The 18,205-nt window shown below is 43.9% G+C and overlaps 1 protein-coding gene and 1 long non-coding RNA gene across 2 annotated transcripts; one reads left to right on the top strand and one right to left on the bottom strand.

The window, feature by feature from the left end:
* Positions 1–8,948: 8,948 nt before the first annotated feature.
* Positions 8,949–13,593, bottom strand: LOC125107369 (uncharacterized). The gene is made up of 4 exons (XR_007129526.1): positions 12,816–13,593; positions 11,922–11,962; positions 11,591–11,627; positions 8,949–10,576 (listed from the first exon to the last, which is right to left on the bottom strand). It is a non-coding gene; the product is annotated as an uncharacterized LOC125107369 (long non-coding RNA).
* Positions 13,594–14,876: 1,283 nt separating this feature from the next.
* On the top strand, positions 14,877–17,874 carry FZD8 (frizzled class receptor 8). The gene is given in 3 exon segments (XM_047742363.1): positions 14,877–15,356; positions 15,358–15,525; positions 15,527–17,874. Coding segments are annotated over 3 exon segments (2,082 nt in total). The 3' UTR covers positions 16,961–17,874.
* The last annotated feature ends 331 nt before the right edge of the window (positions 17,875–18,205 follow it).

The raw sequence follows: 18,205 nt of genomic DNA, 5'->3' as shown, positions 1-18,205 counted from the left end.
CCATTGCGGGGAGGGAGTGAGAAGGTGATGAATCAAACAGGTTTACAACATTTCCAAAGCTAGACTCAAAAAGAGATTTAATGAGTTAAAAGCCAATAGCATTGGCTTTAAGTTCTTTTGAAAAATGCTGCTTTGGACAGCACAGAGGGTGACTGGGCCTGGAAAACACAAACATTGGTGACCCTATCTCAAAAACTAATTGAGAAGAGTTAGACTGAATTTGATAATTTTTAGAAATACTTTATTAATTTATTTCACCTATATTTATGCAGAAGAGCAACATAGTATTTTAAATATCTATAATTATATAAGAGCTTTTTAAATAAGGTCCAAATAAGCATTGTGTTGCTGTTTAATTGTTATATTTTTTCTTTTTTTCTTTTTTAAGATTTTTACTTGTTTATTTGAGAGAGAGAGAGAGGGAGCAAGCCAGAGAGCAGGGCAGAGGGAGAGGGAGAAGCAGACTGACAGCTGAGCAAGGAGCACTTTGTACAGGGCTTAATCCCAGAACCCCTAGATCATGATCTGAGCCAAAGGCAGACACTTCACTGACTGAGCCACCCAGACACCTATTTTTTTGTTTCTTAATGGTAACTAAAATGATGTTGTATCATTTAATAAATGTAAAGAAACAAGACCTCCCAAATAAAATACAGAGATTTGCAGATTGTATTTTGAAAATCTAGTTAGATGTTAATAGGAGACTCATCTTAAACATAATGACACAGAAAACTTGAAAGTAAAAGAATGGAGGGGGTATATCTGAAAAATACTAACAATAACAATAGCAAATCCCCATATAAACATATAACCACCAGCAAAATTGACTTTAAGGAATAAAAAGGGTTATCACCCAATAATGAAAGGGACAATTCACCAGAAAACTAACAATTTTGACCCTTTATGCACCTAGCAACATAGGCTAAAAACAAACTAACAAAATGGATTTACTGGGAAGAACCCAGAAATTTACTATTTTTTTTTTTTTTTTAGATTTTTATTTATTTATTTGACAGAGAGAGAACACAAGTAGGCAGAGAGCAGGCAGAGAGAGAGGAAGGGAAGCAGGCTCCCTGCTGAGCAGAGAGCCCGATGCGGGGCTTGATCCCAGGACCCCGGGATCATGACCTGAGCCGAAGGCAGAGGCTTAAACCACTGAGCCACCCAGGCGCCCCAATTTACAATTTTAAAAGGAGATTTTAACTTACATTTTTCAATAACTGATTAAATGGTCATTTATAGACTCTACAGACAACAGGGAAAATCATACTCTTTCAAACACACAAGGAACGTTTTAAAAAATGACAATGAACAGAGCCACAAAACAAGTCTCAAAAAAAAAAATCTACATCATTCTCTAACCAAAAAATGTTAAAAATTAAAACTAAACAACACTTCTGAATAATTCTTAGTTCAAAAGAAATTATAGTAACAATTAGAAAGCGAATTCAACAAAACTAAAGAGGAAAGCCCTTGAAAAGACTGAAAAAATGGACAAACTTCTGACAAGATTATTTAAGAAAACTATTCAAATGCTAAAAATTAGGAGCAATGAGGAAACAAACCATAGACACAACAGAATTTTCAGACCTTTTAACAAAGTGGTCCTGAAATTCTTGGAGGAAAATAGATTTGAATCACCAGGATAATTTTGAAAAGGAAAATCAATGTGTCCTTGCCTACTAAAATCTAAAGCTCATAAAACCACAGTGATTAAAATATGTTAGTGCAGAGATAGAAAACAGATCCATGTAGCTGGATAGAAACTAGTTACAAACTTAGGTACATATAAGATAGTGTACAGGTCATACACTAGAGGTTACCTCAAAAATGAAGAGAAACAATGGACCATTCAGTAACTGTATCATCTTAACTGCCAATGCATATGAGAAGAAATAAAATTAGAACAGCCTACTTAACATGAGTCATAAAAATAAATTCCGATGGGTTAAAACTTAAATATGACCCAAAAAAATCCTCAAAACTTTTAGAAAAAAAATATAGCATAAATAACTTTACATGTTAGGGAAGGATTTCTTAAATAAGACCAAAAAATATACAGGAGAAGATTGGTAAATGTAAGTAGATTAAAAATTTTAAGACTCTGTATTACTAAAGATATAATAAAATTATATATATATATATATATATATATATATATGCCACAGACTCAGAGAAAACATCTTCAAACATCTTCAAAGCATAAGGGATGAATATCCAAGATACTTTTAGGACCTCACCAAATCAAAAAGAAAAAAAAAAAAAAAGACAAAATAATGCAGGAGGAAAAAATGGACAAAGAATAAGAAGAGGTAATTTGTGAAAAAGATAACTCAAATAGCCAAAAAACATATAACCATTAGCAAACAAACACAGATTTAAACAATGAGCTTCCTTTGTAAACTCATTAGACTGATAGTTTGATCTCCCCAGTGTTGATGAGACTGTGGGAAATCAGAAACTCCTGCACAGTCAATTTGAAATTAAACAAAGTCTATACAAAGATAAAGAGGATGTGAAATATCAAAGATAAAAATATATATATATATTTTCTATAAATATATGTAAATCTATATATATTTATATATATTCTAAATTTATATTCTGTAAATATATATATTTATCTTTGTATATTTTATATATTTATATATATTCCAAAAACATTCAAGGGTTCGATTCACAACATCTTTAGGAGCCTGTTTATTTTAGGAAAGAGAAGGGTGGAGGGTGAATTTTAGTCATATTTGTGAAGTTTTATTTATTTAAAAGAAAAGAGATCTCAAATATGTCAAAATGTTAACAAATTAAATATGAAATATATTTATTGTATTTATTTCTATTATTTCATAAAATAATTTTTTATAATTATCAAGTTATAATTTTATAATTTTGTTTTTATAAAGGAGCAAACCAAAGTATCACAATGGGGTCGGGTGGGGAGATAAAGAAGAATTATATTACTCCCTGGATTTTATAAATAATTGAAAAATAAGATATGAGGCAAATGGTGGAAGATAAAATACATCTTTATAACCAACAAGGCTGATTCCACTGTTTAAAAACATTGTGATATAATACATGGTATTAGAATGAGCCCCATCTGTAAAATGTCACTTTTAATACCTGTCTTGCAGATTTTCCATGAGGCTTAGACATTATGAATATAGAGAGAGATAAAAATAGATATGGACACAGTCATGTAGCAGATTATTGGTTGCTAGCCAACATTCATCTCTACCTCCCTTCTTTCTTTCTTAGAAATCTTAATTTTATTCTGGTATTCATCCTCCTCCACATGGCCAGGTACTTTATAGGAAGAAGAAGTAATTCCCAGCTCAGGAGATGGGGTAACTTGACCTCTTTAAGCCAGTTGTGGTAATCCCATTTCTCTTATCAATGAATGGTTTAGGAATGGGGGTCCAGCCCAATGCTGCCATGAAGTATTCCAGAAGAGTTTTGAGGAAGATGTCTTCCTAAGAAAGGGAAAAGAAAGAAAGAGCCCTATTGTTGTTTGCTTGTTTGTGGATTTTGTCTCTGGATGTGAAGCTGAGAATGCTTCAGCCATCTTCTGACCCTGAGGTCACCACCGTCAACACTAAGGGAATCAGAGAAATAGAAAGAACCTGACTCTTTGATGATATTTTTGAAAATCTGTTTTCAACCAACCTGTGAATCTACGCTTCTTCTGTACTTCTTCTTATGTAAGAAAATAAATTTCCATCTTGAATGAACAGGTTTGAGTAGGGTTAACTGTTACTGGTTGCCAAAACATCCTAAATGATTTAAAAAAAAAAAAAAAGGTCAAACCCAAAGCCTTGCACATCAAAGGCAGACTATATATGGCAGCTAACATTATTATTCCACTCCATTCTTGTCCATCCAGTCTCCCCTTACTCTCCTCCAATACATTACCAATGCAACACAGATCAAACTACTTCCATCTTTATTCCGGTCAGTCCTATTCTTAAGTGAAGTGACTATTCCCTATAGTAACTATTAGCATAGAATCCAAACTTCATTTCCTAAGTACAGTTTTTATTTCTCACTCGGGGAATTTAGGAACAAGGCTCACATTCATCACTCTGCAATTATGAATTATATGTTTAGTTTTACATACATTTTTTACTCTAATCAAAAAAAAAAAAAAAAAAAAAAAACGGGAAGTGTAATTTCGAAGGATTACCTTCCAGCAGAAACCTTGGTATATTACTACCATGAGGCAACCAAACTCCAATAGAATCCTAATAGAAAATGAATCCTTTCAGATTTTTGACAGATAAACATAAAGTGAATCTTTTTGTTCTATTTATTTTAAGACTGAAGGACAAGACCAAAGACATCACAAAATGAAGAGATGATGCCACAGGAGATGTGAAGATAAACATATTTTTTTAAATAGGAATCCAGAGACCACATTGATCACACTGCAAACCATAATGATTTAATAATCAACAGGGTAATAGACAAACAATAAACAAGAATCCTTCCATTTTAGCCCCCAAAAGTGGCAGAACATAATAAGCAAACACATTGAAGAAAAGATTCTCCCGGGACGCCTGGGTGGCTCAGTTGGTTGGACGACTGCCTTCGGCTCAGGTCATGATCCTGGAGTCCCGGGATCGAGTCCCGCATTGGGCTCCCAGCTCCACGGGGAGTCTGCTTCTCTCTCTGACCTTCTCCTCGCTCATGCTCTCTCTCACTGTCTCTCTCTCAAATAAATAAATAAAAATCTTAAAAAAAAAAAAAAAGAAAGAAAGAAAAGATTCTCCCCTAAGAGTGACAGTGGCTTACTGAAGCACAGATTTACAAATGGGGGGTGAGAGTAAATACATAACATGAAAAGCCACCAGAAGGTGGAATCTGGTTTACCCTGGGTGAGACAGGAGAATCTCCTGGTAGAAAACCCCTGTCCTAAAGTGCAACAATCACATTCTACTAAAGTTTTGTAGGCAAGAGTTAATAAGCAAGGAACCTTCTGAGCTAGCAGCTACAGAAGAAAGGCAATTGGATCAATACAGAAACATTGCTCAGCCATCATGCCACAAAGATTTTCCTAAGAAGCATGAATGATGTAAAAATTGGAATATTGTATGGAAAGTGAAATTGAATAAGACACAGAATGCTACAGGAAAGATAAAGAAAAAGTAAACTTACATAGGGCATAATTCTCTGCACACTGGGTTGTGCGGGGGCACTGGCTGCAGCAGGTAGACATAACCACAGACTGAAACTCCATTATGGCTCCTATGGATCCCATGTTCTCTGCAGCCTTTCTTGCAAAAGCTTTTCGTTACTCGGCCCCACATGGTTCTGGAAACCACACAGGTAAGGAATTTTCATCTCTGGCAGTCCTTTAATAGCCATGCTCCCAGCTGTTCAGTAAGGTTTCCTTCAAGTACTTTGCCCTTAGGTAGTTTGTGGTGAGACAGGGACATGACAAACACTACAAACCACCCGCTCGTTCTGCCAGACGGAGTCATTCTCCAACCTGGCCTGGCCAAGAGGCCCTAAGGCAACCAGATTTCTGAAAGCAGGAATATACTGCTCCTATTGAAATAAATACTGCAACCTTATTAACAGATCCACCTGCTCGCAGTTATAGGGAAAGGAGAAGGAGAGACTTGAGTTTTGCTGGTAATTAACACACAAAGAGCATGAGAATCTTCTTCAAAGACTGCAAGGCTATACCATATCTGACCTTGGACAGCAAGAATTACACACATACTGGCCTCTTACCACGTGGTCTAACAGGCCTTGGGGTTCCAGCAGACACCTGTGGTTACCTACACAAGGCCATCCCTTACCTTTTTCCTCATTGGCAAAGCCTTGATTTTGTTTAAGTGATCCCTCCTCAGCCGCACCAGATCTGAATATTGTGGCCTATCATCTAATTCTGTTCCAGGAGAGGCTGGAGATACAGAAAAATGTCCCTCTTTCTGCCTCAGGATATTGGTATGTGAAGACATGAGCTGTAACCAGCAATATGAAGCCCACTTTGGAATGATGAAGGAAACTAACCAATACACTGAGGCTAACAAAGAAATAACTAGAAAGGATCTGGTCTCAACAGTGTCTATAGATGCACAGAATTAATCAACTTTGCAGCCATCCATCCCCAGATCCCACGTAACGTGAGCTAATGTGTCCTCTGGGTCACTTTCAGCTAGCATCCTCTTACTGAAAGCTGAAAATACAGTAACAGATGCTGAACTCTGTCTATCCAAATGTAACCTGCCAAAGATGAAATATGTCAACTGATTAAATGCAAATAAAATGCTCTGTTCCAGGAACTGTTCTTGCTGTTATATGAACAAGTGTAACAAATGCGAAGGCAATTCATCTTCCAGATTCATAAATGCTTTGTCACATGCATTAGAAACATTAGGCCTCTCCTCAAATTAACAAACTCAATGATCGTTCTTCAAAATCTCTGTAAGGCCTTTCCCAGCTTTTTACAGCACGTTTAGTTGTTCCCTAATATTATTTGTGTATTTTGTAGATACTTCTACCAATGGCTTGTAGTTGTATATCTGTTGCTGTCCTATGTGAGTTCCCTACAAAAGAAATAATATCTGTGATGGTTAATTTTATGTGTCAACCTGGCTAGATCACGGGTACCCATATATTTGGCTAAACATATTCCTGGGTGATCTGTGAGGGTCTTTCTGGATGAGATTAACATTCGAATCAGTGGACTCTAAAGTATATTGCCTCCCAGTGTGAGTGGCATCATCCATCCATTGATAGCAAGAATTGACCAAAAGTCAAAGGAAGGGAGAATTCACCCCTTTTCTGCATGTTTGACCTGAGACATTAGTCTTCTTCTCCTCTGAGATGGGAACTTCACCGTCGGTTCTGGTGGTTCTCCGGTGTTGGATTGGACTGAACTACACCACTGGCCTTCTTGAATCTCCAGCTTGCAGATGGTGAATTGGGGGACTTCCCAGCGTCCATAATCACATGAACCAATTCCTTATAATAATTCATATATATCCCATTGGTTTGGTTTCTCTAGAGAACTCCAACGCAATGTCTCATCTATCTTTATAGCCTAACACTTAACATAGGACCCAGCATTTAGCTGGTGTGGCTAATTTTAAAATATGGCTCCCCAAATTCCATCCATTTTGAGGAAAGTCCATGTCTCTGCCCTTGAATCTGAGCTGGTTTTTTATATCAACTGGTAGCTGCATGAGTCAACCAGCTTGGTCATTTATGCCTGCCAGGTCTGCAGATGACTGTGATCCTACAGATACTTGATTGCAAATACAAGAGAGATCCCAAGCAAGATCTGTAACCCCCTCTTAATTCCTGACCCTTAAAATTGTGAAAGAAAAAAAAAGTTTGTTTTAATCTACTGAAATTTGGGATCACCTTTACACATTAATAGTAACCAGAACATTAGTGCTAATATAACTGAATTTATAACGAGAGGCAAAGGAGATCTTCCTACCATTAAAAAAATGTTTTAAGGATAAGTTCAGGATAACTTCATCCTGTAGCCATTTTTGTGGTCAAAGATACAGTTTCCTCTCCCTCTGTGCAGTAAGCGTGAACTCCTACAAAGCTCAATTAATGTATCAAAGTCTAGACATTGTGCTTGGTGCCTGTAAATTTTGGCTCATCTAACTCTCACAACTAATGGTGGGAGGGGGCTCATATTTGTCATTACATACCTTAAGCATGAAGAAGTGAAGCTCAGAGAGGCTACAGGTCACCTGTCTCTATGGGTAGCAAATAACTAAGCTGGAATTGCCCCCAGGACTGCCTGTTCTCAAACCATGTCTTCTCTCCACCACTGCACAAAATCTCCTTCACTAACTTGCACTTTACCCATAACCAGTAAAACGAAAGGTCCAAATAGTTTGGGCATCTCGCTATGTAATAGCACAGTGGTGACCAAAGATTATGTGCAATAGGGCTGGATCAGCCTAGGGCAGATCTGGACATTGTGCCAAGGACACAGAGGACATAAGGGACACAGGCTAGCGCCATCAGAATTCTACTTCTTTCTTTTGTTTTTTAAGACTTTATTATTTATCTGTTGGAGAGAGAGAGCATGAGCAGGGGGAAGAGCAGGCAGAGGGAGAAGCAGGCTCCCGTGGGCAAGGAGCCAGATGCAGGACTCGATCCCAGAACTCTGGAATCGTGACCTGAGCTGAAAGCAGATGCTTACTGACTGAGCCACCCAAGAGTCAGAATTCTACTTCTAATGCCAGTTCTGTGGCCCTGCAATAACAAACTTTGTCCTTTCCTCCCTCACATCCCATTCAAAACCACAGATCGTCAATTAGAAGGATAGCTCTGGATCACTGGGATAGAGAATCCAACCAAAGGTAAGGATAATAAGTCAATCTGTAAATTGCCCAACACACGTTTTGACAGCACAGGTTATACATGGGATTGAATATCTGTGGGGAAAAAGATAGCTAAGACTGATTCCTGCTCTTGGTAATTTTGATCCATTAAGGAAAAGGACAAAATATGTAAAATGAAGAACAGCACAAAACAATACACAAGTGCTAAGTCTAGAGTTATTTCAAGACTTTTCTAAGTATAAAATTCAGGACCATTAAGAAAAGAAAAAATAAAGATTACTCCTAGTCAATCCAGTTCAAATACACTGTAAGTACTATTTTTATGGATTCTTTCTAGTTTTTTCTATACATGCATAATGGTATAATTGAGGCTTAAACCCTATGTTCTATATCCCGCTTTATTTCACTTAATAGTATATTCTGAACACATTCTAGAATATGATTTTTTTTATTAATTTTTTTTTAAAAATTTTATTTGAGAGAGAGGGACTGCACAAGCATCAGCAGGGTGGGGGAGGGGAGAGGAAAGAGGGAGAAACAGACTCCCCATTGGGTAGGATGCCCAATGTGGACTCCATCCCAGGACCCTGAGATCATGACCTGACCTGAAGGCAGATACTTAGCCAACTGAGCCACCCAGGCGCCCTAGTGGAAAACCAAACCAAACCCTACAGGACTGTGTTTTGAGGAAAGCATCCAGGAGTTCACATTAATGTGATACAATTTATGTAAATTCCACCTACTAATGCATCCTTTTTTTCTTATGCTGTCTTTAAATTATACTATGAATTATACTTATTATAAACTAATAAGGTTAATCCTATGAAAGTACATTTGCTTCTGAGAGAGCATGTGAGGACTCATACCAGACAAAAACTAAAGTGCTATCACCTCTCAAATTAAAATACATCAAATTACCTAAGCCTGGTCAAAGATAAACAAACTAGAAAGAAATGTCATTGTCACCCCATCGCCTGCACTTAGTTGCCTTATAGTTATTACTGTATTACTAATGTAAAAGACCTCATTTTAAGTGATTCACTGTACCCAGAAGTAAACTCTTATACACCAACATTTTTTAATATAAAGATTCTTTGACTTACATGGCCTTCACAGATGGTATTCGTACAGTTTCTCCTATAATATACTTGACTATTTTTTAATATTACATGGTATAAGACTTAAAGAAAAAAAAATCTAAAATTCCAGAATATGTCCTTGTTTGTACAAAGTCTCAAAAGGGAAGGGAGGGGCTTAAACATAAGGAACTAAGCGGTTGATACTACCCCGGGGATACACATTATAAATAAAACATGTAGTAAACTGTTGGACATTTATTTCATACCAACTGTACAGAGAATTGTACTGTGTGAATTTCTAAAGGAAAAAAATGTAAATATCAAAGTTTTCTTGGATCTAGATCATATTTAATGAATAGCCTGAACAAAATACCCTGGAAGACTATGCATATTGCTAAATGATATTGCTTGAAAGTTAATTTCAACTAGTAATGTGCGGCTGACTGTGGTTTACCTGCTCAATAGCCATTCTCACTTCCTTGACTTCCTGCCACTAGACCCCACCTGTCACCTGCCACCCACCAGATGCTCACTTTCCCAGCCTCCCTTGCAGCTAAGAATGGTGTAATGCTTCCAACAACGTGACCTACTAAAGAGAAGATCTTCAAGGAAAGGTTTTCTTTTCTAGTAGGACAGTTGCACAGGGGTAGGCTCTGCCATCTTTCTTGCCTCTGCTGAGGTCCTATGAAATGTGATGACCTGACAACAGGAGGCCCCATGTAACCAAAAGGGAAGCCAAGAGCCTAGAAGCCTATCTGCAGGCCTAACACTGAGTCACAATAGTGGAACTTCCTGCTTCAGATTGACTGACATACCATATTAATTAAGTAACCTCCTTAACTAAGCCAGTTTTACTTAGTGGTCTATTGCCCTGAAAGTTCCCAAACTAAAGCACAATGCACCCTATGGCATGAAGAGTTTCAGTATCTGGCCAATAATGCAGTATGAATGAGAAACAAATAATAGTTATTGATTTTTAAAACACATTTTAGAAGAATTATAAAATGAAATAATGACAGTGAAATAGTCTTTTTTTTTCAAAATGGCAGCTGCGTGTAAAGTGAGAATCTGACTCCTGGCCCTTAGTGTATATTTGGCTCCGTTGTCTCCAGGCATTCTTAACTGGGCCTTCCTACAGCAGACACAGCAAGAGTACTTCCTTCTGACAGGATCCTTTTCCTGGTGGTAGAGAAAACAGAAGAGGATGATGGTTAATAGAGTTTAATGTTAATATGGAAATAATCTCACCCATTTTAATTCTAACAGAAATTGAAGCAGGGTCAATTGACCTCTACCTTTTCTTCCATCCATGTAGCAAGTGATTCAAAACATAAATTTTCTGAAAGATTTTAAAATACCAAGAAGCCCCAATATTACCCTATCAAGTTTTATATTCTCCAATGATATAATACTTGTTTGTTTACCTGAAAGAAAATAAGCTTTTAGAAGAAACAATTGCTGTTTTATATAATGTCTAAGAATTTTCATTAGTTACTAAAAGGTTCTCCATTTAATCTTGAATGAATCATTTTATTGGTGTTGGTACAGGGGCCCACACTGGAATCGAGATTTTTATATTGGATTTTTAAACTATAATCCACTGAAATGTAATTTCCCCAAAGTTCCTTACAGTCAAGACATATACTATATTGATAGTCTCCCATCTAATTTGGTATCCAATGTTTTATGAAATATTCCCTCCTATGACTTAGATTCCTGCCTCAACTGTATATATTATTATGCTTGTAGGCTATTCAGTAACAAGACATCTGTTCAGAAATCCCTCTAGAAAGTTTCTTACATTATTTATGTCACTACTAAAACTATTTCCCCTCCCTTAAAAAACAGCTGCTTTACATATACATACAAGAGAAAAAAGATCATTATTTAGCCAGCAATGTTGATAAATGATTCCGGTGTCTTTTAGCTAACTGTCATTGCTTTCTATATACTAATTAGCTTTTTATACACTAATAAGTCTCTTCTGCTCTCAAAGACTGTCAAGTAGCCATTTAATAGTAAATTTTAAATTCTATTCTTATATCCTCTCAATTAAGAGCAAATTTTAATGATTTTTATGTAAATGGTTTCAACCTCACAAATCAGTTAGCTCTCCCAAAAGCTTGTACCATGATTTTTGAAAGCTCTGAACTTTTGTCTGCTTATTTTCTCCTGCAAGCTTAATATACTTACCAAAAATTTCCACATTCCACATCATCAAAGCTTTCATCTTGTCTCAAAAGAAAAAAAGTTTAAATGCCGATTAAAAGCCAAAATCAACTATTTTCAGACTCAATTTTCAAATGTCAGTTTGTTTTTACCTAATTCTAGTAAATTTATATAGTGTAATTCTAAACTTCACTTTTTGACGTTTCCCTGCTGAAGAAAAGCAGTAGAACTTTTCACCACCTGTGTTGCTTTTGGAAACCAGCCCCTCCCATCTGTGGTCTGGAGAACACAGTGCCCAGGCGGGTCCTTACTAAGGGGACTGCCTACACACTGCTCTCACGACTCCAGCAATTACCTGCGGTTGCTCTGCAAGCTGGATGTCCTGGAGAAGGACGTCTATGAACAAGGTACCATCAAAAGAGATAGGTGACTTTCTACATTCAGCACACCATAAAAGGGAATTCCGAATGCGAAGAGAGGGGAAAGGAATCCATAGAAAAGACCAACTAAAGGTCAAGTCTTTGCATTTTTGAATAGCAACCATTTTCTGCTGAATTAGCTAATACAGTATTTCTCAAGCCTTTGAATTAGATTCCTACGGAGTTTAGCTTTTCCAAAACAAAAGTGGGAAGGAAGTGTTGTTTTTCAGTGTAAAGAGGTTCTAACTAGATTTCAATTAAAAGAAAAAAAAAAAGATATACAGCTTGATGGATATGCCTGGAATTCTTGGCCAAAATACAGAATTTGCCAAAAACGGGCGGTGGGGGTGTGTGTGACACAGATTCCATTAGCTCAAGCAATATACAAATGCTGCTAATTATTTTTGTTCCACGACAAGAGTTGTTTTTATAAAGATAAACACCACCTACCACCAACAACACCCCCCCCCCAAAACTGAACTGGCCTCAAATATACCCTTAATTATTCTTCTCTGTTCCCACACAACAACTTTGGTTCCTAGCCCTACTCGTTCCTGCTATGAAACCTGACAAAAATCTTGAAACAGAAAGACAGAAAGAAGAGAGAATCGGGTGGGGGTGGAGGGGGAGACACAGACAGAGAGAGAGAGAGAACGTATTTTGCCACCCTCCTGGCTAACTGAAATGCTTGTTCCCGAGATTACAGTAATTACAGCCACAGCATGAGTTCCATACAAGTGCTAAATGAAACAGCACATCAATTAAAAAATAAACACTCCATTCTAAGAGAAAGACAACCCCCTGGGACGTCCTAACAAGCGTAAATGAACCTGCCAGGCCGCCGGCCCCTCGGGCCTCCGCCTCCCCTCCCCATCTTAAAGTAGCTGCGGAGCTGGCAGGGGCAAGTACTCATTGGCGTTGTCCCAAGCGGCTGCTAAAAGCAGCTTGGGTCCCGCTCTGCTCCTAGCGGATCACTGATACGTGTCGGTGCGTCAGCGCCAGGGCTCAGCACCGCCTCCCACGGTAGAAAAGGAGGCTCTGGAAAAACGGTGAACTTTGTATAGACATGTATTTGTTCCAAAAGTACGAGGCGAAGAGAGACAATCCAGACACGGTCTGCCCTACTTATAAGTTGGTCTTTCTTTTCTTTTCTTTTTCTTTTCTCTCTCTCTCCTTTCTTTCTTTCCTTTCTTTCGGAAAGGAAATTATTTTTTCATAAGGAAGCACTGTGTCCTAGATGCTTTACAGACTTTACCCCACCTAACTACCGAAACGCCCTTTGAAATCCGCACTATTACCCCACTCTTCAGGTAAGGAAACTGAGGCCACTCAGCGGAAGCGAGAAAATACTGAGCCAGCCCTTGTACCTGGCGCCTCTCGCGCCCCTGGGGCACCGGCGACTGTGCTCCCGTACACTTCCTGGGGCGCACCGCCCCCCACCGCCCGGTCCAGATCCATAATCCAAACTGAACTGCCGTCCTTCCGCTCCTCCCACATTTCCAAGCCTCAAACAGCATCATTCTAAGTGCCCCAAAAAGAGCACCCCTTCCCGAGTCTCCTGCAGAGCCCGGCCCCAGTCAGGCTCCCGCGCACTCGCGTCCGCGTAGGTTTCCCACTGACCCAGCTCACGGAGGTGCGCGGGGTCACCGATATTACCGGACATGAGTAGGCAGGGACGTGACTTGTTTGAAACGAGCCTGGGAAAGCACGCGCGTGCATAAAACCCCCATCCCAGTCTCCAAAAGCAGACTCGGGTTAAAGGAACCAAGAACTCAAACGCACTGAGCTATGTGGCGACGTTTATGGCAAAACCTCGCTCTCTGCGGTCAATCTCAAGGTTACCGAAACTCCAGCTGCAGAAAGCGCGCATGGCCATGGGGGACACTCCTGACCGCCTTAAGGAAGGCCGAGTCTTGGGAGCGCATAGACTCCGCCCCGTCACCCGGCGATTGGCGCTCCCGGCCGAGGGCGGAGACCGAGTCCGCGCTGTATAAATATTCATGAGCCGGCCGGGCGGCGCGAGCGGGGCCGGAGCCGGGAAGTTGGGTGAAGGGCGCTGCTCCCGCCGAGGAGGAGGAGGAGAAGGAGGAGGAGGCGGCGGCGGCGCGGAGGCGGTGGCGGCTGGGCGCGGGCTGCGCCGCTCAGGTGTCTACTCCGCCTTCTTGGTCTGGATTTGGTTTTGTGTGTCTAGCAAGAAGGGGTCTGCCTACACCTCGCCCGATTGCCGGCCGGAGCGCGGAGCGGACTTTTACCGGAGGCGGAGTCTGTCAGTCCCGGAGGTGGACAGACTGACCGACGCCGGAGAAAGAGGGCGGCGGCCTCTGCGGAGGCGGGTCCCGAACTCCGGCAGCAGAGCTGCGCAGCTTTTGGGGGCAAGCATGAGTCCCCGGGGACAGAAAGGGGGCTGCAGGGGTTGACCCGGCGCGGGGAGCGGCCTGGCCCAGCCATCTTGACTGCGCACCGCGGCCCGAAAGGAAACTTGCCGTGCCGCCGCCCTCTGTGTCCGGCAAAGTCACCTCACCGTCGCCGGCGCCTCGTGGAGAAGTGGCCGGGCGCGCGGGAGAGAAAGCGAGCGAAAGAGGGACGATGAGCGGGGGACCAGCCACGGTGCTGCGAGAGGGCTGAGTTCGACCGGGAGTCAGCAGGGCAGACTCTCGGGGACTGTGGTGCACGCCTGCAGAACCCTCACCGCCGGTGCCCAGGCTTCGGACCCCGCTGTGCGGACGCGTCCCGAGAAGGGACTAGGTTATCTGCAGACAACCTTTCCGGGAGAGGCAGGAGAGAGACCAACAGGGCACCCGCTTTACCCTTCTCCGGCTCCCTCGCCGAATCTCCCGGCGCCCCTCCGCGCGCCGCCTGGAGGGCGAGGGCGCGGGGCCGCGGCGCACAGCATGGAGTGGGGTTACCTGTTGGAAGTGACCTCGTTGCTGGCCGCCTTGGCGCTGTTGCAGCGCTCGAGCGGCGCGGCGGCTGCCTCCGCCAAGGAGCTGGCGTGCCAAGAGATTACCGTGCCGCTTTGCAAAGGCATCGGCTACAACTACACGTACATGCCCAACCAGTTCAACCACGACACGCAGGACGAGGCGGGCCTGGAGGTGCACCAGTTCTGGCCCCTGGTAGAGATCCAGTGCTCGCCGGACCTCAAGTTCTTCCTGTGCAGCATGTACACGCCCATCTGCCTGGAGGACTACAAGAAGCCCCTGCCTCCTTGCCGCTCGGTATGCGAGCGCGCCAAGGCCGGCTGCGCACCCCTCATGCGCCAGTACGGCTTCGCGTGGCCTGACCGCATGCGCTGCGACCGGCTGCCGGAGCAGGGCAACCCCGACACGCTGTGCATGGACTACAACCGCACGGACCTCACCACAGCCGCAACCCAGTCCGCCGCGCCGCCTGCCGCCGCCGCCTCCGGGTGAGCAGCCGCCCTCTGGCAGCGGCCATGGCCGCCCCCCGGGGGCCAGGCCCCCGTCCCGCGGTAGGGGCGGTGGCGGCGGGGACGCAGCGGCGCCCCCCACGCGCGGCGGCGGCGGCGGGAAGGCGCGGCCCCCCTGGCGGCGGCTCAGCGCCCTGCGAGCCGGGCTGCCAGTGCCGCGCGCCCATGGTGAGCGTGTCCAGCGAGCGGCACCCGCTCTACAACCGCGTCAAGACCGGCCAGATCGCCAATTGCGCGCTGCCCTGCCACAACCCCTTCTTCAGCCAGGACGAACGCGCCTTCACCGTCTTCTGGATCGGCCTGTGGTCTGTGCTGTGCTTCGTGTCCACCTTCGCCACCGTCTCCACCTTCCTCATCGACATGGAGCGCTTCAAGTATCCCGAGCGGCCCATTATCTTTCTTTCGGCCTGCTACCTCTTCGTGTCCGTCGGCTACCTGGTACGCCTGGTGGCTGGCCACGAGAAGGTGGCGTGCAGCGGCGGCGCGCCGGGCGCGGGCGGCACGGCAGGAGCGGGCGGCGCGGCGGCGGCGGCGGGCGCGGGCGCGGCGGGCGCGGGAGCAGGCGGCCCCGGCGGGCGCAGCGAGTACGAGGAGCTGGGTGCTGTGGAGCAGCACGTGCGCTACGAGACCACGGGCCCGGCGCTGTGCACCGTGGTCTTCTTGCTCGTCTACTTCTTCGGCATGGCCAGCTCCATCTGGTGGGTGATCCTGTCGCTCACGTGGTTCCTGGCGGCGGGCATGAAATGGGGCAACGAGGCCATCGCCGGCTACTCGCAGTACTTCCACCTGGCCGCGTGGCTCGTGCCCAGCGTCAAGTCTATCGCCGTGCTGGCGCTCAGCTCCGTGGACGGCGACCCGGTGGCTGGCATCTGCTACGTGGGCAACCAGAGCCTCGACAACTTGCGCGGCTTCGTGCTGGCGCCGCTCGTCATCTACCTCTTCATTGGCACCATGTTCCTACTGGCCGGCTTCGTGTCGCTCTTCCGTATCCGCTCGGTTATCAAGCAGCAGGGCGGCCCCACCAAGACGCACAAACTGGAGAAGCTCATGATCCGCCTGGGTCTCTTCACCGTGCTCTACACCGTGCCCGCCGCCGTCGTGGTCGCCTGCCTCTTCTATGAGCAGCACAACCGCCCGCGCTGGGAGGCCACGCACAACTGCCCGTGCCTACGGGACCTGCAGCCAGACCAGGCGCGCCGGCCCGACTACGCTGTCTTCATGCTCAAGTACTTCATGTGCCTCGTGGTGGGCATCACCTCGGGCGTGTGGGTCTGGTCTGGCAAGACGCTCGAGTCGTGGCGTGCCCTGTGCACCCGCTGCTGCTGGGCCAGCAAGGGCGCCACGGGGGGCGGGGGCGCGGGCGCCGCGGCCGCGGGGGGCGCCGGGGGACCCGGGGGTGGTGGGGGCGTGGGGTCCGGTGGGGGCGGGGGTCCGGGCGGTGGGGCGGGATCCCTCTACAGCGACGTCAGCACCGGCCTGACGTGGCGATCTGGCACGGCCAGCTCCGTGTCTTATCCAAAGCAGATGCCGTTGTCCCAGGTCTGAGTGGAGGGGAGGGGGCACCCGGAAGGAATGGGGAGCGGGGCGAGGAAACCAATTGCAGCGAAGGGACACTCGAAGGGCTGAGGTTCCCACCCCTTCACCGTGTTGATTGCTATTAGCATGATAATGAACTCTTAATGGTATCCATTAGCTGGGACTTAAATGACTCGCTTAGAACAAAGTACCTGGCATTGAAGGCTCCCAGACCCAGCCCCCTTTCCTCCATTGATATGCGAGGAGCTCCTCCCGCCAGGCGTTAATCTCTGTTGGCAGAGGAGGGTGGACTCTGCTGCGTTTCAGAACGCAAGGTTTGGAGCCCTCGCTGGTTGCCATTTGCTGAGCTTGAAGCCAGATCTACAGATTTCACCTGAGGGACCTATTTTTCTCCCTCGACTGTCCTACGTAAACTCTTACTCCTAACATATTCCAGAGGAGGGATGACCGCGACCTAATGGAATTGCACGGTTTGGGTATTCTTAATGACCAGGCAAATGCCTTAAATAAACAAACAAGAAATGTCTTAATTATACACCCCAAGTAAATACGGGTTTCTTACATTAGAGGATGTATTTATATAATTATTTGTTAAATTGTAAAAATGTGTAAAATATGTACATATCCAAAGATATACAGTCTGTACATTTTTTGTAAAAAGTTTAGAGGCCACCCCTGTAAGAACAAATATAAGTATTCTATTTTGTCAATAAAAATGACTTTTGATAAATGATTTAAGCATCACCCTTTCCCCCTGCCTCTTCTAAGCTGTTACCTTTAAAGTGCTTGCTAAGGACGCATTGAAAAAAATGGACATTTTCTGGTTTCTCATTCTGTACACTGACCTTAGGCATGGAGAAAATGACCTGTTAAACTCTAGTTCTTAAGTTGTTAGCAAAGTAAATATCATTGTTGAACTGAAATCAAAATTGAGTTTTTTGCACCTTCCCAAAAGATGGTGTTTTTCATGGTAGCCCTTTCCTCATCCATGGATAACAACACTCATCTTAGTATATGTAAATGGAACTTTTGCAAGGCAACAATTGCACTCAGGCCTTGTTAATTTATCTTGTACAATATCACTAAAAGCTTCAAAACCCCACATTTATTTCTTGGTGTCCCTGATTTTGAAAGCACCTGGGTTTTCAGGGACTGAACACACTGCTGAAGTGTAGAGGTTAATGTTTTAAACCATAGATCACACTTTACAGTGTAAGTCACTTGACTATCTGGTAGTGGAGCAGGCGCTCTTTA

This window comes from Lutra lutra, chromosome 8 (assembly GCF_902655055.1).
Source record: "Lutra lutra chromosome 8, mLutLut1.2, whole genome shotgun sequence".
In the NCBI taxonomy this organism is placed as follows: domain Eukaryota; kingdom Metazoa; phylum Chordata; class Mammalia; order Carnivora; family Mustelidae; genus Lutra; species Lutra lutra.
This window is presented reverse-complemented; position numbering and strand designations above follow the sequence as displayed.